General features: G+C 43.4%; 1 protein-coding gene across 1 annotated transcript in view; it reads right to left on the reverse strand.

Annotated features, from left to right (window-relative positions):
- LOC138246871 (protein-glutamine gamma-glutamyltransferase E-like) overlaps positions 1-24,787 on the reverse strand; it is a 308,092-nt gene that overhangs the window by 264,304 nt on the left and 19,001 nt on the right. The window contains exons 2-3 of the mRNA XM_069201622.1: positions 23,781-23,951; positions 22,964-23,206 (exon numbers count right to left, since the gene is read on the reverse strand). Coding sequence (XP_069057723.1) covers positions 22,964-23,206; positions 23,781-23,951 — 414 coding nt within the window. The remainder of the gene's footprint in view (positions 1-22,963; positions 23,207-23,780; positions 23,952-24,787) is intronic.

The raw sequence follows: 24,787 nt of genomic DNA on the forward strand, positions 1-24,787 counted from the left end.
GAGTTAGGCTGATACCAACTGCAGCTACGGCACGCAAGCACCCTGGCAGTGCAGCTGCGACCGGATCCAAAGTAGCTGAAAAATATGCTACTGGTCTGTTTACGCCACCATGGGCTTGAGTCAAGACAGACAAGGAACATGCATCACGTTCATGACAAAACAATGTGAAAGGCTTTGTGTAATCAGGCATACCTAAAGCTGGAGCCCTGCACATGCATTCCTTCAATTCAATAAAAGCATCCATCTCATCTCCTTTCAACTCTATTTAATCCAGCGCATCTTTCTGGGTCAGTTTCAGTAAAGGTTTTGCTAAAGTTGAGAAATTGGGAATCCACTGGCGACAGTAGCTCACCATTCCCAAAACTTTTCTCACCTCCCTCTTCGTCTTTGGGGGACTCATTTGAAGTACACTTGTTATTCTTTCCTTCAAAATCCTTCGTGACCTTTTCTCTAATTGGTGACCCAAATATTTCACTTTCTTCTGGCAGAACTGTAATTTTGAAGGGGACACCTTGTGTCCGTTCCTTCCCAAATGGTTCAATAGGGCAATGGTGTCAGCTGTACAGTCGCTTTCTGTCTTAGATGCGATCAGCAAATCGTCAATGTACTGTACTTGGGTTGACTCGAATGGTAACTCCAGCGATTCCAAATCTTTCTTTAGAATTTGATTAAAAATCGATGGTGACTCCAAAAACCCTTGAGGAATTCAACACCAACTGTAGACTCTGTCTAGGAATTTGAAACAAAAGAGAAATTGGCTGTCCCCATGAAGAGGGCACCCCTGATACCCGGAGGCATCTATTTTTTTTCAATGAACTGGTCCAGGTGGGACTCAGTCATGGACAGTCTGGCATTGAAAGAGGCAGCATCCTGGTGGGTACTCAGAATGCCCACTGATGTTTTAGAGGTGTTCTCTCCCACCTCCGGGAGCGTGGTCCTGAATGTCCTATGTTCCCTCAAGATGACATTCAGGGTGGAGTCTGGTGATTAATCTGCATCTTTCCAAAGTTTAGGTTGTTTACCAGTCACTGCCTCTGTAACCAGGAGTTGCCTGGAGGGCATCAATATGGTGGGAGGAAGTCAGTGCAGCGGTCAGGAATGACCAAAGGCCAGGGCTCTGAGGTGAAGATGTAAGGGAGCTTCAGAAGACGATCAGGCCAGAGGTCCTCAGGTGCTGCAAGTGTGGCAGAGCGTTGCGTCTATAACAGTCAGGGCGCTACCTCCTGTCCGTGTCTCAGGTCTCGTAGACACCAGCAGCCACAGAGTTATTCAGAGGCAGACGGCACCACCACATCTGCAGCACCCCAAGGCACTTTGGAAGCGAGTATCCAGTCCTGGGTGGAGAAAAAGGCAAGGAGCACTGTTAAAGCATTCGCAATACTCGCAAGTGTGACTGGGCAGCTGTGTGAATCTATATCATCGTGCAGGGGAACTGTGTTGGCCCACACACTTTGTCAACTGCTGCCTCTGCCCCCTTACTTGTGGTCCATGTAAGAGCAGGCCCCGATCCTAGTAGTTAGGTGTCCTAACGCTGGTCTCCTCTTTGCAGGTTGAGAGATCAGCTGCAGGGAAGCGATGGTCGCTGTGACCTGCAATATCGATGAGTTGCGGCTCTGCTCAGCTAGATTGCCCACAGCTCCTATCCCTCCTCGGGCCGCAGGCTGCTCCAGAAAGTGTGCAGCTGTGGGAGCATCACGGGAGTGATAACACGTCCACCCCTTATAAATTACCTATACCTGGACACGTTGGAGGTCGGTGAACCTTTTAGCTGAGTCGGGCTCTCCTCATCCTAGAATAGTCGGGTCACTTAGATCAATAATCAATAACTGTTGTAATCGATACTCAATACTCAATTAATAGGTCAAAATAACACATCAGAAAACAATAACAGTTGGTATTTCGGCGCACCATGACCTTCCAGTCATGAATAATCACACCAGTTTATTAAAAGTTAATGAATTTATTTCTCTATATTAACAAGGCTAGCACGATGTATATAAGTCTCAAAACCAAATGATATATGTATACGAACATTACTAGCTGTCCATATCGGTGGAAGAAACACAATCTACACAGAATCTGAATTATGATACATTCAGTTATGGCAATGCAAATCACTAATATGAGTAACTGTATTTGACTAATTTCATACATTGGTTAGCATAACAAGATTTCAAATTTGCATGGTGCATCGAATGAATACCTCGACTAACCTCTAATTAGCATTGGCATGTGGGGCTTCATGCAAAACGAATTTAGTCAACACAAATTTGGAAAACTTCTAGCTTGGGCCCTATCAAAATAGCAGTTGGTACCTAAAAGGAAAAACACAATGCATAATACAATTATCCTTTCATATTTACCAAATACAATCAGCATTCAAGAAAAGTCTTCATCCCTCAGGTACCGGTTTGATCAGCATGGGGCAGGTTTCAAAGGGGCCAAGTTAAGGGCAAGCTTCCTTGCAGGGCAAGGAGAATGGGGCAAAGTTACTGCATGGGCAAGACGGGGCAAATCAAAGTTAAAGTCTCTAGGGTGAGAATTCTTAAAGTCTCTTTCTCTGGAATAGAGAAAGGGGCATCAGGGTGTCATCCAAAATTGAGTCTGGCATCTGGCTTCAAATTGGCATCAAGGAAAAATGGCTGACTTCTCCTTGTCCAGTGGGTTTAAGTAAGAAACATTCAAAATTCTGCAGGGTCTTCCATTGGAGGGTTCATAGGTTGGCTTCAAATTGTCCAATGAAAACATTCTTTCTACTAGCGCTCATTTATGCATACATTGTCCTTGGAGCCTTGGAACACAAGTTGCTACATGGGTTGCCAATTATTTTGATATCTGTACCTTTATTGTCCGCACCTGCAGAGACTGACCTTGTGTCAAAGGGGATGTAACCGGCCTAGTACGAAACCTTGAAGATAAATGTATTAGTCATCTCTACTGGAAAAATACAACTTCAAGCAAGAATATATGTTTCATTAGTTCAAGGAAAAACCACGCAGTTAGAATCTGAGACCAGGCACCTAGGCCAAAGCCTCTACTAAATTTAAGCTAAGCATAAACAGTTTCAACAAGAAATCATGGCACGCATTTGCAATTATGACGGATTACTACAATTTTCAATTCTTCATGATTAATAAAACTTGTTTACAATGATGCCGAACTACCCCGAGGGCACAATTTCCCTCGTACATTATTTTCTTTACTAAAATCACACTACATTATACGACTTTGATTATATGATATATGAATATATATTGGACCCTCTTTTTCTGCGTCATCAATCTCTCCTCTGATGACTAATTATGTCATCACATCAAATCTACCCACAAATTTTATTCCATTAAAATTCTGTTTAGTAATTTGGCACTTCAGTCAATTCCCCTTTTCTTTTGATCCCTTTAGATTTTTCTCTATATATTGCTACCATTTTGGTTTGTTCTTTCTCTTCTCTTCTCCTTTTGCGTCTTGTTTTCAATATTTTGATAGCTTTCCATATTCCCCAAAAGCCTAATAAACAAATTAATATTATCAATATTCCCTTCACTATTTTTAGTAACAATCCGTTCCAAACGTTGCTAAGCCAATTTCCCACAGAAGCAAATCCCTTTCCAACCTTCTCACAGACTCCTGGTTCTTTCAGTTCCTTCAACTCTGTACTTTCATTAGTTAAATTTGTAAGCATTTTTCTAATTTTTCCACTGCTGTCTGGTATATATGTACAACAGTGTTGTGTACCAAGCATTTTGCAAACGCCGCCATCCTTTGCTAAAAGAATGTCTAAGGCAAGCAGATTTTGAAGAGTCATAGCTCTTTCTGCAGCGAGTTCAACATCCATCAGGATTATAGCTCCTGAGAATTTTGTCAGCATGTTATCCACAATAGTAGACAACTTTCGTATTTTGATTGAATTCAATATTACTCCCACTGAAGGAATCAATGCTCCAAATATATCTCCTACCACACCAGAAGCTGTCTTCCTTTTCTGAACATGATGTGATTCAGACAGCTTTGGAAATTTCTTTAAGTCGTCCAGTTGATAAACCTTTGGGAATACTATTCCCAAATAACATCTCCCATACCATCCTTTAGGAAGATGATAATAGGCATTAAGTCCACAAATATAATATACCCCTGGAATAACTGGGTCTTGTCCGTTCAGCATGAACGTCCACTTAGGTTGAAACAAAAACGTATGTTTGCATTCACTCGTTCCCACAAAAACTGTTGTCATAATATGATTTATGTCGGTGTATACAGAATCTCCCTACGTGCAATGTATCTAATGCTATTTTCCATTGTGTCTTTATTGCGGCAAAAGCATAGTTATCTACAGATGTCCTTTTGTGTAGTTCCCTTTCTAATGTCTCCTTCATTTCTTTCCTCCTATCGTCAGTGTTATCTAAAAAACTTATCTCTATCGGTGAAAGCAAGCATGTAAGGTTCTCTCTATGTGCGTGAGCTGTGTGAAAAGGTGACAACGGCTCAAAGAAGCCCCTCATTAATTTTATATAATAATCCCTGGCCACTTTGCTCAGGTACTCGATGATGGGGACATATGCAAAGGTAACATCGTAATTAGAATAAAAATAGTGAATGTACTCCTGAGCATAAAATCTAGACGTTATTATACTACATGTAATTCCGTACGTAACAGGCATGCTATGATATGTCACCCCTTCCACTACTGAGGTAGGTATTTGTGTGCACACATAACAAACTTTTGCATCCATTGTCTCAACATACTCACTCAACAAGCGATAGAAAACTTTAGACGAAAATTCCTTTTTATCATACAAATGTCTTTCGTCTTGTTCGAGTTTCTTCAAAGCTGTTGGTTCAGTAGTAGTAATAGGTTTAGAAATAGAAGCATCATCCGTCTCACTCTCATTCTTTCCATGCATTCCAAGAACTATTGCCACAATGATTAGTACGCATGCGGTTATTAGACCTATACACATGTATTTACAACACTTCATTTTATACCCCTGTGTGGTGTAGCCTGTCATGATCTATATAGAATCAGAAAGTTGAAGACACTTTATCAAATCAGATTTGAAAATATGTATAAAGCTGAACAAGTTCAGTGTTCACAAAGGTTTTCTTTAACAGCTTTAGTCTCTTATCGGTTAGCAGCGTCGTCTCAAAATCGGTTTGAAAGTCAATCAAGTTAGCAATGTCTTAGCCGGTTCAAAAGTCAATCAGGTTATCAATGTCTTTATTCGGTAATATTCATGAGATTTCACTTCTCAAGTGCCAAAGTGTCGTTCTGCTTCTTCGTTCTCAAGACTGAGTGACAAGAATTTGTCTGACCAATCGTTAGTGGCTAGGTATGCCCACTCCGGACCAGAATATCTTTTGCTCGGTATTCTTTTCCTTTTCAATTTTGCATCTCTCTTTGACTCTTTCTTGCTGGTACTTTCTTCCTTGGCCAAATCTTTCTCTTCACTTGGTGCTGCTATTGCGACAGACACTTCTTTTCTTTTCTCTTTCACCTTTGGCCCTTCACTTTCGTTTAATGTTTCTCTGGTCCTTATTTTAATGGCGATATGCTTTGTCTGCGTTTTGCACTGTGTCCACTCGTCGGACCTGCAACCTCTTCTGAAGGAGTTTGAACAATTTTGCCCTGCCCTGCCTTGTCTTCTCCCTCGGGGAAGTCAATCAGGTTTTCCTTTTCTTTTCCTGTATCGTCTGCTTCTGGGAAAGCCCTCCTCTGATCAGGCTCTCCTGCTCCTTTACCCGTCTCAAGCTCTTTGTCACTGTTACCTGCTTCAGGCTCTCTGTCGCCTTCAGCTATTTCAGGTTCTTTGTCATCTTCAGGACCTTCGTCACTTTCTGAGGCTCCTCCTTGGTCCTCCCCAAATGAATCAGTTGCTTCGTCCTCAGAAAATATTTCTCCTTCCTCTATTTCCACCTGTTCGTTGTTAAGCCCTCTTCGCTCTGTCTCGGCGCTTGGTACTCTGTTATCAGACACTGGTGATTTCAGCGCTTCAACTTCCTCATCTGTGGGGCACGTCACCCTCTTCGTGTGACTGGCGTGAATCCAGTTGGGAACTCCCGCACACTTCACAGCGGTGGTAGTTGTCAGAATCACTTGAAAAGGTCCTTTCCAACGGGGTTCCAAACACGACTTCCTCACGTGCTTCTTTATCACGACCCAGTCACCTGCTTTCAGGGCGTGTCCTGGACCTTGGATCGGTGGCAAGGTGGTTGCCTCCACCTGGTGAGAGAAGGAGCGGACCACATCAGCTAGACCTTTGCAGTAGTCTAACACCATATCATCTGTAATATTCAAAAGAGCATTTGCAGGAACTGCTGGAAGTCTCATGGCTCTGCCCATGAGAATCTCGTGCGGGGGCAGTCCAGTCTTTCTATCAGGGGTGTTTCTCATTGATATTAACACCAAGGGCAATGCGTCAGGTCATTTTAAGTTTGTTTATGCACATATTTTCGCCATCCTCGATTTCAATGTGCCATTCATTTGCTCCACTAGTCCTGATGCTTCAGGGCGGTAGCTACAATGCAACTTTTGCTCAATGTTCAGCGCTGCACAAACTAATTTTATTACTTCATTATTGAAGTGACTTCCCCTATCTGATTCTAAGGAGATCGGGAATCCGAAACGTGGTATTAGCTCTCTCAAGAGTAGTTTTGCAACTGTGAGACTGTCATTTCTGCGTGTAGGGTATGCTTCAATCCAATGACTAAAAATGCACACAACCACCAACACATACTTCAAGCCTCCATGCACAGGCATCTCAATAAAGTCCATTTGCATCCTGCTGAAGGGACCCCCTGCTCTTCCAATGTGGCTCAAATTTACTACTGTTCCCTTCCCTGCGTTCATTTGTTGGCAAATGACGCAACGATGGCAAACTGCTTCAGCAACTTGACGGAATTTGGGGTTAAACCAATCAGTTTTAAATAGCCTAATCATGGCATCCCTTCCAAGATGGGCTTGTCCATGGTAGAATCTGGCTAACTGTGTCAAAAGACTGTTTGGCAAAACAAATTTCCCTTCACTTGAAACCATAATTCGTCTAGTCTTTTTACACATTGCGATTTGGTCCATGAGAGTTTCTCATCCTCACTGACATCATTCTGTAAGGACTTCAATTCATCCATTGTATCTACAACCTTTAGAGCAAAAATTTCGCTTGGTTCAAGTTCTGGCTCATTTATCAAGTTCCATTCATCTCTGAGCAATATACAGTTCAATGCGCAAAACCTTGCGACTTGATCCGCATATCCATTTCCCAGAGAAACATAGGGCCTGATTCTAACTTTGGAGGACGGTGTTAAACCGTCCCAAAAGTGGCGGATATACCACTTACCGTATTACGAGTCCATTATATCCTATGGAACTCGTAATACGGTAGGTGGTATATCCGCCACTTTTGGGACGGTTTAACACCGTCCTCCAAAGTTAGAATCAGGCCCATAGTCTTGTGCCTTCGAGTGTGCACTGCATTTTACCACTGCTACTTCTCCTGGTAACTGGATGGCATGTAACAATTCTCTTATTCTTTCACCATTTTTCACTGGTGATCCTGAAGATGTCATGAAGCCCCTCTGTGACCACAACTGTCCAAAGTCATGCACTATCCCAAATCCGTACTGGCTGTCAGTGTAAATGGTGACTTTCATTAATGCGGAAAGTTGGCAAGCTCTAGTAAGGGCTACCAATTCCGCTACTTGTGCAGAGTAAACTCCTTGAAGCCAAGATGCTTCCAGAACACCTGTTACCGTACATACAGCATATCCTGCTTTCAAAATTCCCAGTGCATCTCTTAAACATAAACCATCAACAAAAATAACTTGATCATTTTCTTCCAATCAGGTATCTTTGATATCAGGTCTTGGTTTGGTGCAAAATTCAGTCAGCTGAAGACAGTCGTGCTCGATGTCTTCAGCGTTCTCAATTTCTGCATTTTCACTGGGAAACAAGGTTGCTGGATTCAACGTAGTGCACCGTTTCAGCTGCACATTAGGTGATCCCAGAATTATTGTTTCATACCTTGTGAGCCTAGCACCAGTCATGTGCTGCGTTCGGGAACGTGTCAAAAGTATCTCGACTGAGTGAGGGACCATGACTGTTAAGGGGTGTCCCATCACTATTCCTTCACTTTGAGTTAGGCTGATACCAACTGCAGCACCCTGGCAGTGCAGCTGCGACCGGATCCAAAGTAGCTGAAAAATATGCTACTGGTCTGTTTACGCCACCATGTGCTTGAGTCAAGACAGACAAGGAACATGCATCACGTTCATGACAAAACAATGTGAAAGGCTTTGTGTAATCAGGCATACCTAAAGCTGGAGCCCTGCACATGCATTCCTTCAATTCAATAAAAGCATCCATCTCATCTCCTTTCAACTCTATTTAATCCAGCGCATATTTCTGGGTCAGTTTCAGTAAAGGTTTTGCTAAAGTTGAGAAATTGGGAATCCACTGGCGACAGTAGCTCACCATTCCCAAAACTTTTCTCACCTCCCTCCTCGTCTTTGGGGGACTCATTTGAAGTACACTTGTTATTCTTTCCTTCAAAATCCTTCGTGACCTTTTCTCTAATTGGTGACCCAAATATTTCACTTTCTTCTGGCAGAACTGTAATTTTGAAGGGGACACCTTGTGTCCGTTCCTTCCCAAATGGTTCAATAGGGCAATGGTGTCAGCTGTACAGTCGCTTTCTGTCTTAGATGCGATCAGCAAATCGTCAATGTACTGTACTTGGGTTGACTCGAATGGTAACTCCAGCGATTCCAAATCTTTCTTTAGAATTTGATTAAAAATCGATGGTGACTCCAAAAACCCTTGAGGAATTCAACACCAACTGTAGACTCTGTCTAGGAATTTGAAACAAAAGAGAAATTGGCTGTCCCCATGAAGAGGGCACCCCTGATACCCGGAGGCATCTATTTTTTTTCAATGAACTGGTTCAGGTGGGACTCAGTCATGGACAGTCTGGCATTGAAAGAGGCAGCATCCTGGTGGGTACTCAGAATGCCCACTGATGTTTTAGAGGTGTTCTCTCCCACCTCCGGGAGCGTGGTCCTGAATGTCCTATGTTCCCTCAAGATGACATTCAGGGTGGAGTCTGGTGATTAATCTGCATCTTTCCAAAGTTTAGGTTGTTTACCAGTCACTGCCTCTGTAACCAGGAGTTGCCTGGAGGGCATCAATATGGTGGGAGGAAGTCAGTGCAGCGGTCAGGAATGACCAAAGGCCAGGGCTCTGAGGTGAAGATGTAAGGGAGCTTCAGAATACGATCAGGCCAGAGGTCCTCAGGTGCCGCAAGTGTGGCAGAGCGTTGCGTCTATAACAGTCAGGGCGCTACCTCCTGTCCGTGTCTCAGGTCTCGTAGACACCAGCAGCCACAGAGTTATTCAGAGGCAGACGGCACCACCACATCTGCAGCACCCCAAGGCACTTTGGAAGCGAGTATCCAGTCCTGGGTGGAGAAAAAGGCAAGGAGCACTGTTAAAGCATTCGCAATACTCGCAAGTGTGACTGGGCAGCTGTGTGAATCTATATCATCGTGCAGGGGAACTGTGTTGGCCCACACACTTTGTCAACTGCTGCCTCTGCCCCCTTACTTGTGGTCCATGTAAGAGCAGGCCCCGATCCTAGTAGTTAGGTGTCCTAACGCTGGTCTCCTCTTTGCAGGTTGAGAGATCAGCTGCAGGGAAGCGATGGTCGCTGTGACCTGCAATATCGATGAGTTGCGGCTCTGCTCAGCTAGATTGCCCACAGCTCCTATCCCTCCTCGGGCCGCAGGCTGCTCCAGAAAGTGTGCAGCTGTGGGAGCATCACGGGAGTGATAACACGTCCACCCCTTATAAATTACCTATACCTGGACACGTTGGAGGTCGGTGAACCTTTTAGCCGAGTCGGGCTCTCCTCATCCTAGAATAGTCGGGTCACTTAGATCAATAATCAATAACTGTTGTAATCGATACTCAATACTCAATTAATAGGTCAAAATAACACATCAGAAATCAATAACAGTTGGTATTTCGGCGAACCATGACCTTCCAGTCATGAATAACCACACCAGTTTATTAAAAGTTAATGAATTTATTTTTCTATATTAACAAGGCTAGCACGATGTATATAAGTCTCAAAACCAAATGATATATGTATACGAACATTACTAGCTGTCCATAACGGCGGAAGAAACGCAATCTACACAGAATCTGAATTATGATACATTCAGTTATGGCAATGCAAATCACTAATATGAGTAACTGTATTTGACTAATTACATACATTGGTCAGGATAACAAGATTTCAAATTTGCATGGTGCATCGAATGAATACCTCGACTAACCTCTAATTAGCATTGGCATGTGGGGCTTCATGCGAAACAAATTTAGTCAACACAAATTTGGAAAACTTCTAGCTTGGGCCCTATCAAAATAGCAGTTGGTACCTAAAAGGAAAAACACAATGCATAATACAATTATCCTTTCATATTTACCAAATACAATCAGCATTCAAGAAAAGTCTTCGTCCCTCAGGTACCGGTTTGATCAGCATGGGGCAGGTTTCAAAGGCGCCAAGTTAAGGGCAAGCTTCCTTGCAGCGGCAAGGAGAATGGAACAAGGTTACTGCATGGGCAAGACGGGGCAAATCAAAGTTAAAGTCTCTAGGGTGATAATTCTTAAATTCTCTTTCTCTGGAATAGAGAAAAGGGCATCAGGGTGTCGTCCAAAATGGAGTCTGGCATCTGGCTTCAAAGTGGCTTCAAGGAAAAATGGCTTACTTCTCCTTGTCCAGTGGGTTTAAATAAGAAACATTCCAAATTCTGCAGGGTCTTCCATTGGAGGGTTCATAGGTTGGCTTCAAATTGTCCAATGAAAACTTTCTTTCTATTAGCGCTCATTTATGCAAACATTGTCCTTGGAGCCTTGGAACACAAGTTGCAACATGGGTTGCCAATTATTTTGATATCTGTACCTTCATTGTCCGCACCTGCAGAGACTGACCCTGTATCAAAGGGGATGAAACCGGCCTAGTACGAAACCTTGAAGATAAGTTTATTAGTCATCTTTACTGGAAAAATACAACTTCAAGCAAGAATATATGTTTCATTAGTTCAAGGAAAAACCACACAGTTAGAATCTGAGACCAGGCAACTAGGCCAAAGCCTCTACTAAATTTAAGCTAAGCATAAACAGTTTCAAAAAGAAATCATGGCACGCATTTGCAATTATGACGGATTACTACAATTTTCAATTCTTCATGATTAATAAAACTTGTTTACAATGATGGCGAACTACCCCGAGGGCACAATTTCCCTCGTACATTATTTTCTTTACTAAAATCACACTAAATTATGCGACTTTGATTATATGATATATGAATATATGTTGGACCTTCTTTTTCTGCGTCATCAGGAGGCACGGGTGTAATGCCAGAGACCACGAAGGAGAGATGTTGCAAGAAAAGGCTTACATTGCTGTACTGGGCTGAGGGGAGAGGCCATCAGATTCCCCCCTACGCACCGAGGGATGGGACCTGCACTGCAACAGCCCCGCTGCCAAGTCTGTGGGTCCCTGCAGGCAGTGGCAGCCTTCAACAAGAGGGTCTCAATGTTCTGGGCAGCCGGACACCATAGGAAAGAGCCCGGTCTCAACACTACAGCGGGAGCTTGGTTAGGGAGCCACCATCTTCCCAGGCATCAGGCTCACCAGAAAGGAGTGTGTTAAATTGAAGAATCATATGACAAGGTGATAACAGGTTGATATCAATTGGCATACATTTATTCCTTAACTGCCCAGTCATAGAGCTCTCCATCCACTGTTGAATCTCCAGTTCTCTTTTTGAAAGATGCTTTTACATCATTTTATTACCTCTTGACATTCTGTTCCGAGGTTCTATACATCAGCTTTACAGGCAGCCTCACAACAACCTAGATAGATACTACATTTACTACAACTTTACTCTTTCATCCTGACTGAATACAATATGCTTGTTCTCTTAGTACTACATCTTCCTCCATCTTCTTTCTCCAGTCTTCCTCATATATAAGAGTGTGAAAGACTTTACAGAACATAATAATATCTAGATCATATGTTGTCTTTTCATTGATGTTCACATTTCCGCTTTGTAGTAATCTAGAGAGATAATCAGCCAAGCAATTGCTGGCTTGAAAATTGTTGCAGTGCTATGACCCATTTGCTAATTGTGCTTAAAATAGGTCTATACATTTGTCATCAACAGGTCCTTTAGCAGTTTGTGATTACTCCTGGTTGCAAACATGCTACGCCGCAGAAACATCTTTAATTTTTCTATTGCCCAATATATCACTAAGGTTTTTCTTTTTTTTTTAAAGAGTAGTTCAACTCAGGACCTTTCAAACGTTCCTAAATTAATAATACAGTTTTTTTCCTACACCTTGCTTGAGAATTGCTCCTAAACCGTTTATACTGGCATCAGTAACAATTGTCACCTTGACTTCAAGGTCAAAGCTCCCAATGATTTGTGCTCCTTTTAAGCTCTTCCTAATATATGCAAACTCATCATCACACTATGTGGACCACCTGCACACTGCCTCCTTTTTAGAAACAATCTCATGCTCTCTGTTCCATCAGCAAACCTGCAGATAAACTTGTAGTATTCTGCCTTTAAAAAATGTAAACCGATCCTTCTTACTTGTTGGGGCCGCTTGTTGCAAATTGATTTGAACAAGACATATTTGGGTCTCACTACTTCTTCAGAAGAATCCTTCCCACAAAAGTGACTGCCACCTGCCAAACTTATATTTTTCACCCTTTTAAGTTAATCCACAGTCTCTTACCTATTCAGAACTTGATGTACTCTTTCTTTATGTTACACATCATTCTTGCTAAACATCAAGATCTCCTTCTGATAAATTTTAACACGTTCAACTCCTTTCAACACATTTGACATTGCTTTCTAACATACTGTAGCTGATAATAGCCCAGAAGGTATTCAGAAAATAAAGACTCCAAATGGCATGAGAAAAACCGTCAAATCTCTAGGGTCTGTACGCAGTTTAATCTGATAATAGACCAAACTTAAGTCAAGGGTGATAACAACTGTGGCACCCTTGAGTGACAGTAATAAATCTGATATGTTAGGTAGAGCATATTTGTGTACACATTTATTGAACTTCCTGTGGCCAAGGCATTGTCTTATATTGTTGCTGGAGTTTTGGGCTACCATTAGGAAGGGTGGGTAACCACTTGGTAACCTCTACTTCTTCAAATATCACATTTTTTAACATTTCCAATTCTGCAATTTTGCCTGTCCACATCATGAATAGAACTTTCCTCACTTTATTTGCCTTTGGTCCATGCTCCATGCGTTTTTATTAAGATTCTATGCTAATAACCTTGGGACACCCTAACACCTCCAGGGATTAACTTTCTGGTAACATAACTTCATGTAAACATTAATTAATTTTCAGTATTGTAACCCAGCATGAATATTTCTTCAAGAGTTGCCTTAAACTTGCATTTTGATGCAAGTCTCGTGAATCAGTAATGCAGTGTTCAACTGATTCTCCACCACCATGTATCCTCTTCCCAAAACGATCCCTTTTTGAGATGAAGCCAGCCTTTGATAAATAGTGTAGATCTAGTTTCTTCAAGCACACTTCACAACTATTTAGACCTAAAAGTCTTCATCTGTCATTTCAGGAGGATGATCAAAAACCTCTTGTTATTCAGTTCAACATAGTGATATTTTGTATTTATCATGCTTTCTAGGGTAATCACATAAGGTTATTTTGTTTTTATTCTGAACTCAAATCTGTCCGTAGGGCATAGATGTCCTGAGCTTGGTGTTGAGGGGCTTGTAATGACTTGTTTTGTAATGGAGTTCTCCTCCATGCTCGTCACCACTGGTTAATTGAAGAATATAATGAAATGATGACAGATTGATGTGAATTGTTAGACGTTTAAACCTTAAGAGGGCCAGCCACAGAGCTCTCCATCCACTCTCTGAAAGAAGTTCTTCAAAATTTCTATTCCTTCATGACATTCTAAAGATGGAGTTCTATTCATAAGCTTTACAGTGAACCATACAAAAACTTACATACTACAGTGTGCCTGTCAGCTCTTAAGAAAAATGGGTGTGCCTGTCATCAATACTGCAACAGGCACTTAGACCTCCAGCTCTTTTGCTGCAGCATGGTCAGTGTGACAGACTTTGCTGTTCTGTACTCGTCACTGTTTTCCAAACAGGCATTTTAATTAGTATACAAACAGGGCCAAAATGTTTAGCTCACAAAGGGCTTCTAGGGCTTGTTCTTCTTCTATGTTGCTGCTCAATGCACAGTAGCCAAACTCTCCAAAAATAGCCACCAAAGTGCCCCACAGAGCATGATGTTGTCCTGTTGGAGCTTCTTTTCAGAGGCGACGGGCCTTCCACTTTTGCAGAAGGCACACAATGACTTTTACAGCTGACAGAGGCTGCTGGATTAAATGTACAGTACGACTCACTATGGCAACATCACTGCCTTGCAAGCTTTGCCTTTGACACGCCGTAGTGCTAACGGTATCTTTTGAATATCAAATGCTCCCACTCGTGGCTCTCTCCCAGTTTAGTATGGCTTTCTTGAGGATAATCCACCAACAGAGAAGCTTCTGCACATGCTGCTACTGCCACCAGAAGATTCCAGACTTCACAATGCCCAGTGAAATGGCAGAGTTGCTCTGCCAAAAAAACAAAACAAAATGCCTCAACACACCCCTTACACTCCACAGCTGCTATTACTCACAAGTGTAGGGGTGGTGAAAAAGAGACACTGGACTTTGAGGAAAATGGGTTAAAAAATGAATCCACAGAACTACAGATAAGCGTTAAGAGCACAATGGGGGAAAGCTTCCGGGGATAGGTAGCAACTCAACTGCCAAAGACAACATTTCATCCCTCAACCACTTCCTTTCTCAACACACCAACATATTTTGCCAGCCTTTCAGTGCACACACTCACTTTCTGCGGCCCACAATTACACTACCACACTAAGCAGTTTCATTGAATATTGAAGCTGCTTAAGAACATGTACACTACTTGCAGAAAGGCGCTTGTGGAGAACATGAACACATAGGCCCATATTTATAGCTTTTTAGCGCCACATTTGCACCGCTATTTGACGTTTGTATTTTGTAAGTTTGCGCCGCTGGTGGTCAAAATATGACGCAAATGTGGCACTAAAAAAGTATAAATATGAGCCATAATCTGCCAAGTCACATGCTAGCTTTCATGAAACATTGTAGTAAGCTTGAAGCTCCAAAAATTGCTTTGTATTATCCTATTAACTGCTGCAACTTGATGAGTTCAAACAGCGGTGTCCCTTAATCATATCACATGAAGTGTATAAAATCAGTTCCCTCTCAATGCCAGGTACATGCAAGCAGATTTATTCATTGATGGATGCATAAGTATACTTCTGCCAGTTTCATGTATGTAGCAGCCTTAGAACTAAGCACTGCAACTGCGTCCTGACAGAACTCTCTCACATATGAAACACTTTCTCTTTACAAATTGCATTAATCAGCCGGAAAACTCATTCTCATAATATCCACCACACACCGATGTATAATTCTGTGTACAATAAACTTTCACAACTATACACTTTTTCATTCTACGTTTCTTTCTTAAACTACTGTTAAATGTTATGGCAAGTCTTTTAACTAGGCCAACTGCCATATGCATTGAATCACGACAATCGCCGAAATGTCAAAACCCTCCGTTTGACATTGTGGTTTCCAGTTGGCAGAGGTATGCATCCTTAACAAGGAGAGGCACATTTCTACTCAGGGCCCGTCACAACACAAACTAAATTATCCGGTGCTCACCCTTGGGTAACTTGGCACAGAGCAGGCAGGTCTAACTTGGAAGGACATGTGTGAAGTATTTGTCCATTAAATCATACAGTAACACAGTGAAACGCCAAGTAAGAAAAATAGAGTTTATTTATCTGACTGAATCAAGACCAAAAACGACACAAATCCAATAATCATACATCAAGATATTCACTGTCATAAGTATGCACGTAGGGCTTTAGAAATCGGGTGCACTACTGTTCATAGTGATACAGTAGTGTCAGAATATGGGCCCAGTGGCCGTGTATGGTGCCGGGTAGAGGGCCAGTGACAGAGCACGTTGTCCTGGTAGTTCAGAACCTGTGAGTGAAGTGTGGACATACTCAGCATTCGGCCCCGGGAACCACTGTGAGCGAAAACACCCCACTTGAGATGCTTATTATAGTCCACAAGGAGAGGTCCCAAATGCAGGGTGGTTCAGTGGGGGTGCGGGGGCCCACGCTCAGGAGAAGGGACTCGGGGTCATTAGGCTCCACAGCTGTAGAGCGATGCGGAGCTGCTAAGAGGCACTGCACTTGCTAGCAGGAATCTGTGACAGTGGCCACAACTTATGGGAGAGTGGAGCAAGGACTGCTGAGAGGCCTGCGCTCTCTAGTGCTGATCTGGGACAGTAGGCATAACTTCAAACATGCGGTGCAGGGCTGCAGAGAAGCACCACACTCGCTAGAGATAATCTGTGGCACAGGTACAGCTTCTGAAGAGCCGCGTGGGAGCTGCAGAGAAGCTCTGCACTCGCTAACGGTAATCCATGACAACAGGTACAACTTCAGAAGTGTGGTGTGAGGGCTGCAGAGAAGCATTGCACTCGCCACCAATAACCTGTGACAAAGTTCAACCTGCTGGGGCTGTGGTAAAGCACCATTCACGAGGACTTTGATGTTCCTGAGACCTTAGGGAGGATAGGGAGCAAGCCCAAAAACCTTTAGAGATCACTCTGGTGGGAAGACATAGGGGGTCATTCTGACCGCGGCGGACGGCGGTCGCCGCCCGCCACGCGGTTCCCGCCGAAAGACCGCTCCGCGGTCAAAAGACCGCGGCGGTCATTCTGGCTTTCCCACTGGGCTGGCGGGCGACCGCCGAAAGTCCGCCCGCCAGCCCAGCGGGAAACACCCTTCCCACAAGGACGCCGGCTCAGAATTGAGCCGGCGGTGTGGGAAGGTGCGACGGGTGCAGTTGCACCCGTCGCGAATTTCAGTGTCTGCTAGGCAGACACTGAAATTCTTTTTGGGGCCCTCTTACGGGGGCCCCTGCAGTGCCCATGCCATTGGCATGGGCACTGCAGGGGCCCCCAGGGGCCCCGCGGAACCCCCTACCGCCATCCTGTTCCCGGCGGGAGAACCGCCAGGAACTGGATGGCGGTAGGGGGTGTCAGAATCCCCATGGCGGCGGAGCGAGCTCCGCCGCCATGGAGGATTCTCAAGGGCAGCGGAAAGTCGGCGGGACACCGCCGACTTTCCGTTTCTGGCCGCGGCTGAACCGCCGCGGTCAGAATGCCCAGCGGTGCACCGCCAGCCTGTTGGCGGTGCTACCGCCGACCTCCGCCATGGCGGTAATTACCGCCAGGGTCAGAATGACCCCCATAGTCCTTCCAGCAGGGTCAGAGCAAGAGGCAGCAGGGCAACAAGCAGCAGTGCAGTTCTTTCAGAAAAGCAGTCAGTTGAGTCCTTGGGTAGCACAACAGTTCTTCTGACACAGTCTTAGTTAGTGCCTGGTTGAGGAGGTCAGAGCCCAAGTACTTATACCCAATTGTGCCTCTGAAGCGGGGGAGAATCCAAAGAGTGGCTTTGGAGTGCACCAGTACCCTTTCAGCCCAGTCCCGTATGCCAGGTTATCTGTGGGCGTCATCAGTCCCTTGTGTGGGGTAAAGCCACTATCCTTTGAAATTTAATTGTGTGCCCCTCAACCCTTGCCAGGGAGACCCATCCGTATGCAAATACAGATGCAGCTGAGTGTCCTGTGTTTATGGATGTCTGGATGAAATACACAAGGGGAGCTGTCACCCAGCACAGATGTGGACTGGAGACAGGCTGTGCGCCACATAGATCAGCAAAAGCAGAGTAATGCCTACTTTCTAAAAGTATCAAACCTGAGAGAAAAATGCCAGTACTGACCTTACTGATAGAATCATTCATTTACATATCTGAACACTTCATTAAATGAATGTGATCACCATTTATTTGCTACTTAGTACATGCTCTGTTCATTCACATTTGCTTAAAATATAGTAGTACATCAATCTGTCAATCCTTCTGTCCAGGCCAGGTGATGTTTCCTTATGGAAAGGAGGACATGAGGCCTGATTTTCAGCAAGAAATTGAAGGCTCTCATGTTGACACGTGTCTCTGATATTGTCCTGTACAGTGTGCTTGGTAGTGCAAAGGAGGACATCCTAGAAAAGATGTTGAGAAAAAGCTATCAATCTGTCAGTCCTTTTCATAAGAAAACCTCACCCGGCCCAGGGATGGAAAGGACTGACAGATTGATATCTCTTTCATGACATCCTCCTCAGCACTACCAAGCACACTAAACATCACCAAAGCACATCTTATAAAGCATTACAGATGGTGCAAAGTACTATGCAAAGTCTACAGCACAATCTGATCACAATGCACTTTACGTCTTATTCTCCACTCCTCAAGTTTCATTTTGTACCAATCCCTTATTTATTTGGATTAATTTTTACATGGTGAAGTAATACAAGTCATATATCAATGTCCAGCTAAGTTAACTTGTTAGCCTTCTGTTTCTGCACACTCAAGCTACTCTAGAAAATCTTCAGATGGCTTTCCCTCAAGACCTGCCAAGGTCTAATCACCGGCAAGCTAGAATACGGAAATTAACTTTAACTGGGAATCTGTGCTCTATTCACCAAGAGATGCCATGTAATCGAGGATACTGAGGCCAGACTTTCACTGGCCCCCCCAACCCACACCAAGTAATCCCCCTCACCTCAGAGCTCTCCATTGGCTTCTCATCTACAAACGTACCCTCGTCAAACCACTTACGCATGTATACAAAGCTCTACACAAGCTAGGACCCCTACCTGAATAGTCACATCAGCTTCATTACCCCTACCAGACGCCTTTGCTCTGTCAGCCTTCTGCTCGCCTCAGTCCATTGCAACCAAAAAGTGAATCAGCAGTTTTGCCTTTTCCTACGTGACTCCTAAAGACTGAAATGATCTACCGCCTCACACCAGAGCTGCCAGCACTGTCCTATAATTCTGAAAGAAACTGAAAACCTGTCTCTTCCGATAGGCCCCATATTGGGCAGCTTCCCCTTCTTTACGAGCCAGGATATTTACCCTCGGAGTTGCATGCCCTACAGGTAAATACAACACAAAATAACAGTAGCTGTACTCACCAAAACGTAGGAAGTGCTTTATCCTGTTATTTCAGTTTCCCCGTTTGCTTTAAAAAGGCAGCAGCTCCACACTCAAAAACTAAATGCCAATTTCTAATGAGATACTCTGACTTTTAATGAATGTTCGTTTTAACATGAATGCTGTTTTGTTTAGGGTATCAGAGCATGGTGTGAAGCGTTTCTGTTTCCAAACCTGTTGCCGAGGAATCAAGTGCTTTCCTCTAGAAGAGTCTCTTGCCTTACTGTTCTAATTATTCAACATAACTTCTCCAAAACGTGGCCCTCATGTGTGTAATTAGTCACGCGGTTCCTTGTGCGGTGTTGACCGCAGACACACTCTATTTAGTGTACGTATACTGTGCCACCATGTTGTGAGTCCATTCTACCATGAACTTTAAATTCTAAAATAGGCGATGACACAATCCCTCTAATAGTTTCCAGGTATGACCTTGCACCTATCACCCTTAAAAAACCTGTCGCCAACCCCTCCAGGTCTACCAAGCAAGATGTGCCAGTCTCCGTGAAAGAGGCCATGTCGTGTCTTTTCTGTACACTTTCAGTCTACGACATGTCTGTGTTAGGTATAACGTTTTTGATGATACACCACTTCATATTCTGTCACTCTAGGTAGTGTTGTTGGATTAATAACTATAAAAAATATATTTCTTTAGTCAAAGTTTAAAGTTTGCAAATGATTCTGGGTCACAAAACGTGGTGAAAGACACACAATTCAGTCCACCCTGGAAATCCCTGGGTGTCTAGTTTTCAAAAACATAAAGGTTGGCCAGGTTTCCCTCGGTGCTGGCAGAGCTAGAAAAATACGCTGCATCCTTGTTGCATTTTGGGCCATTACCTGTTGTGGGCACTAGCCCTAACGACACAAGTGAGGTACCATTATTATCAGGAGACCTGGGGGAATGCGGAGTGGAAGGACATTTGTGGCTTCCCACATGTTCTGGGACTTTACCTCACATAAATGTGAGGAAAATGAGTTTGAGGTTCGGAAGTGATTCTGGATTAAAGCACATGGTGTGAGCTATGCTTGTCAGTCCACCCTGGGTACCCTTAGGTGTCTAGTTTTCAAAAATGTATAGGTTGTCTAGGTTTCCATTGGTACCCGCTGAGCGAGGGTCCAAAATCTCGAGCTACCCACTTTGGGAAAAGGGGGTCAGTTCTCCATGGAAAAATGTACTGTGTACATGTTGCATTTTGGGCCATTTCCCGTCTTAGGCTCCTGGGCTACCTGAACAAGTGAGGTACCCTTTTTATCTGGAGACCAGGGGAATGCCAGATGGAAGAAAACGTGTGGCTCCCTGCAGGTTCCTGGACTTTCCATCACAGAAATATGAAGAAAATGTTTTTTTTAGTGAACTTTTGAGGTTTGCAAGGTATTCTTGGTTAAAAAAAATTAGTGGGAGCCACACAAGTCAGCCCACCCTAGATACCTCTTGGTGTCTAGTTTAAGAAAATTTACAGGTTGGCTAGGTTTTCTCGGTACTGGCTGAGCTAGGATCCAAAATCTCAAGCTTCCCCCAATTGGGACTAAGGAGTTGGTTTGCGGTGGAAAAAATGTGCTCCATCCTTGTTGCACTTTGGGCCGTTTCCTGTCACAGGCACTAGGCATAACCACACAAGTGAGGTACCATTTTCATCATATGATTTGTGGGGGCATAGAATAGTAGAACATTTGTTATTACCTATTTGATTTAAATGCATTTGTGCCTTTCGGATGTAAGCCACTGTATGAGAAAGATGACATTTTGAAAAATAGCCTCCAAATGATATGCTAGTACAAGTACCCACAAATACAGAGATGTAGAAATAAACACTGCATCCAAAACTCTGTATTCTGTGCCCATTTCAGAAGTACATAAGTTTCCTTGATACCTATTCTTCACTTTGCCTATGTCACTGTAAGAATTGGTCTCAATGAAAAACCATTTTAAGGTGCAGCTCAGAGGCTGGCTCTTGATACCTTGGGTTCTTGGAGAACCTACAAACCCTATGCATTCCCACAACCACAAGGGTCTAGCGGACGTAATGTTATATTGCTTTTGTCAATCAGCCATTGTGACAGAAAGTTACAGATGAAATTGTTGTCACAAATACCCCTTTTTTCCTACTCATTTTTCCTTCACATTTTCAATATTTCTTCATTTCAACAGTTCTTTTATTTAGCAAAATGTTGAGGGATCTACACATATTGCCCCTTGCTGATTTTGGAATTCTGTCTACTTTACAGAAATCTATAGTTTTTCCGGATCACCCATGGGTTACACACTGGTTTCCATCACTAACTGGAAGTAGGTTGAGAGCACAAAAATATAGGGAAATAGGCTACCTCTTGAAAAAATGCCAAAACTGTGCTACAAAATTAGGTTTTTGGATTCAGTTCTGTATGATCCTGAAAGCTGGGAAGACAGGGGCTACAGTACAGTAAATCGTTTGTGGATGCCATTCTTTCAGAAAAAACAGACACTTCTATCCGGAGCACTTTTTCCCTACTTTTCTCAAAAACTCAAATTTGTGCTATATTTTGAATATTTTCTCAGTCTCCTCAAGGGGAATTGACAAATCCTGGGTACCTTTACAATCCCCAGGATGGTAGAAAAAAAAACGCAAATTTAGGGTGTATACCTTTTGTGGAAAAAAATGTTATGGAGCCCCAAACAAGAACTACCCCAAATAACCAAAAAAGGGTTCTGCCCTGGTAGGCCACAGGCCCAGCAGCTAAGGGGTTATGCAGTTACATGTAAATCACACACTATAAACTCACATTCTTTCAAAAAATACACATCTGAAAACTGGGCATTCCATCACCTAAATACATTGCACTGCAATAGAAATAACATAAAAGTGTAGGTGAACTGCCCAGGGACTGGAATGCACAAAGAAATGACACACACGTTGTTATGTCTCAGTTGGTAACCTGTGTAGGCCACCAAAAACTCTATGAGTCAGCTCTTCCATAGCATTTGTGAACAGATTTTGCAGATTTTTTTGGCTATAAGTAAACAAACAAGGGACTCATTTAGAGGTGGGTGGTAACAGGAAAGCCAGCAATGACTGATAGGCATCTCACCTGCTCACCTCTTACATTCTCTGCCTCATTTGGGGGAGCAGAGGTTGGTGATTTACCCAATAGCAATGACACATCCATTTATGCTATAGGGAAGACTATTTTCCCTGGTCTGCTGTTGGCAAAAATGGCATCAGAGAGAATGCCCATTTTCTTATCTGGGTGTACCATGTACATCATGGTGGTACCAGACAGACAAAGGCCTAAGTATTCCCCATGTGCTGAAACATAAAAATCCCACTACCACCAAGCTAGACCCGAGGAGAAAGGGCACCACTCTGATTCCCAGGACTCTTTTTTTTACCTTGAACTGGCGCCAGCCCAGGTGGCCAGCACCATGTTTAGGAAAGAAAGCCTGCAAAAATGCTGGAACACTTAAAATTTGGTTGAGCTTATGATAACCGACTCATTGAATTTTAAAGACCACCTGAGTCTTTGGTACCACACAGAACTGAATCAATTTGAACCACCCAAGAAGTCACCTGCTGTCAGGTGACTGTTGAAGCATTGGCATCATTAAGAAAGACTGCGTTTGTGTATATATAACAATGTAGAGAATTATAAATGATTCAAGGCACCCGAAGCCCTTTGTGTGTGAGGAAAGCTACAAATAATTGATTTCAGTTCTTTGCTGGATACACTGATCTTGAGAGTTCTACGGACACTTACCTGAACACCAAGGATTGAAGAGCAGTATAAATTTTCCAATTGGGTGGTGGACAGATCCTCTTTCAGAAGAGATCAGCACACTCAGTCCATAGTGACCAATCACCGTGTTGGCAGGGGTAGCGATTACAACATCCAAAGAGTTTGAGTAACGTGATTGTAGAAATGCACTCCAAGCATTGGTACTTTTAGAGTTGGATAGAGTGAAACTGTGACTAGAATCCTCAGGCTTTACAGACGTGGGACCTTTGAAAGATCAAAAAACATTTTTACTGACAAAATGTATATCATCAGACACAGAAAAGATCACCAAATACATAGTCATGCCTGTATGATTACTATTAGGGTGTCTTCCTGTGTGAGATGTGCTTTTGTGATGGAGATTACCTATATTTCGTGAGAGTGTTTTATGCAGAGAAAGTAAGGGGCAAACTTTCAAGTCCGTGAAATGAGTGTAAATTGCCCGAGTTGAGTTGTGTGCTTGATGGCAACTGTGTGGTGCACATCACATGGCAATGTGTGATAGAAAACATATGTTTGTGAGTGTATGTAAGATGGATATGGTCTGAGTGGTGTGTGTGTTTTTGAAAGTCCCTGCAGAAGAGGTGCTCAGATGGTGGATGCTGCCTTCGTTAATTGGCCAGTGGTTGCAAATGAATGGCTGCTGAGGTGAGTGTTTGATGGAAACCACTGCGTGACATGAGTGTGTGTCTGATTCTGCAGGATAGTAGTGCAACACTGTAATGAACAATGGCTATTTGTGAATTGAGTGTGTTACGAAGGTCACTGTTCAGTGAAATTTGATGTCAGAGGTTATTACCTGTCGATGCTGTAAATATGATGCTCTCACTGGGATGTAGGTCACCATCGAAGGCCAAAGTTATCTTAAAGGTCTGTCCTCTCCTCACAATCAGCACGGGATTATTGTAATGATAAGTATGATGCTCTGCCCTATTTGTCTTAAGGTGCAGATTGAATTCTTTCAGCTGAGCTGTGAAGAAAGAAAGACACACATTAGTGTCAATATCCGAGCGTGTTTTCCTCTTGACCATAATATTTACATATTGTGACAACCGTGGCTTGACTTGAAAACCAAAGTGATTAGTTTTCTATTTTCTGGCTAGCATTTATAAAGTATTGCATCATAGACCTAGTCATCTCTAGAACTGGGCAAAGTTTAGTTTACGCTGGGATGCCCTGACGTAATTCCTGCCATATTGTGTTATGCTTATTAACTAAAACGCCAAGACTATATCATTATGCTACACTGGCTAATTCAGATTATGTTTGGCTAAAAAATCTATCACAGGAGAAACATCATCTAGGATAAATATTTCCCGCCTCAACCATATTGTACACAGACATATGAAGCCCCTTTAAACAACTTCCGTAAGAGTTTCATTACTCCCAATCATGCAGGGTGTGGACCACAGGCCGATCACAGGGCCCCTGGCCGAGCCGCATGAACAGTATCTCCCAAGGGCCCACATAGGCAAGAATCAACAGATAGCACCCCAGCCACGTCCAATGGGCCAGCAAGTTCAACAACCTGCTCCGGATCCACCATCGCCATAGTACCATCCTGCTGGATTTCAATTCTACTGACAGAGTCAGAGTCATCACATTGCTGCGCAGAGACCTGGGACGGGCCATTTCCACGCCTCCTCCAGTCCGAACCATTCACTCCAGAAGTGCGAGCTGAACCGACTCCAGACCGCCCAGAACGACCCGGGCCAACCCTGTCCCATATCTCCAGCCACCTCCAGACTTTCTCAGGATGCTCAAAGAATTGCGATTTACCTCCAGAAATCATCTTCAGCCGTGATG

Source organism: Pleurodeles waltl, chromosome 7, assembly GCF_031143425.1.
Source record: "Pleurodeles waltl isolate 20211129_DDA chromosome 7, aPleWal1.hap1.20221129, whole genome shotgun sequence".
Taxonomy (NCBI): Eukaryota; Metazoa; Chordata; class Amphibia; order Caudata; family Salamandridae; genus Pleurodeles; species Pleurodeles waltl.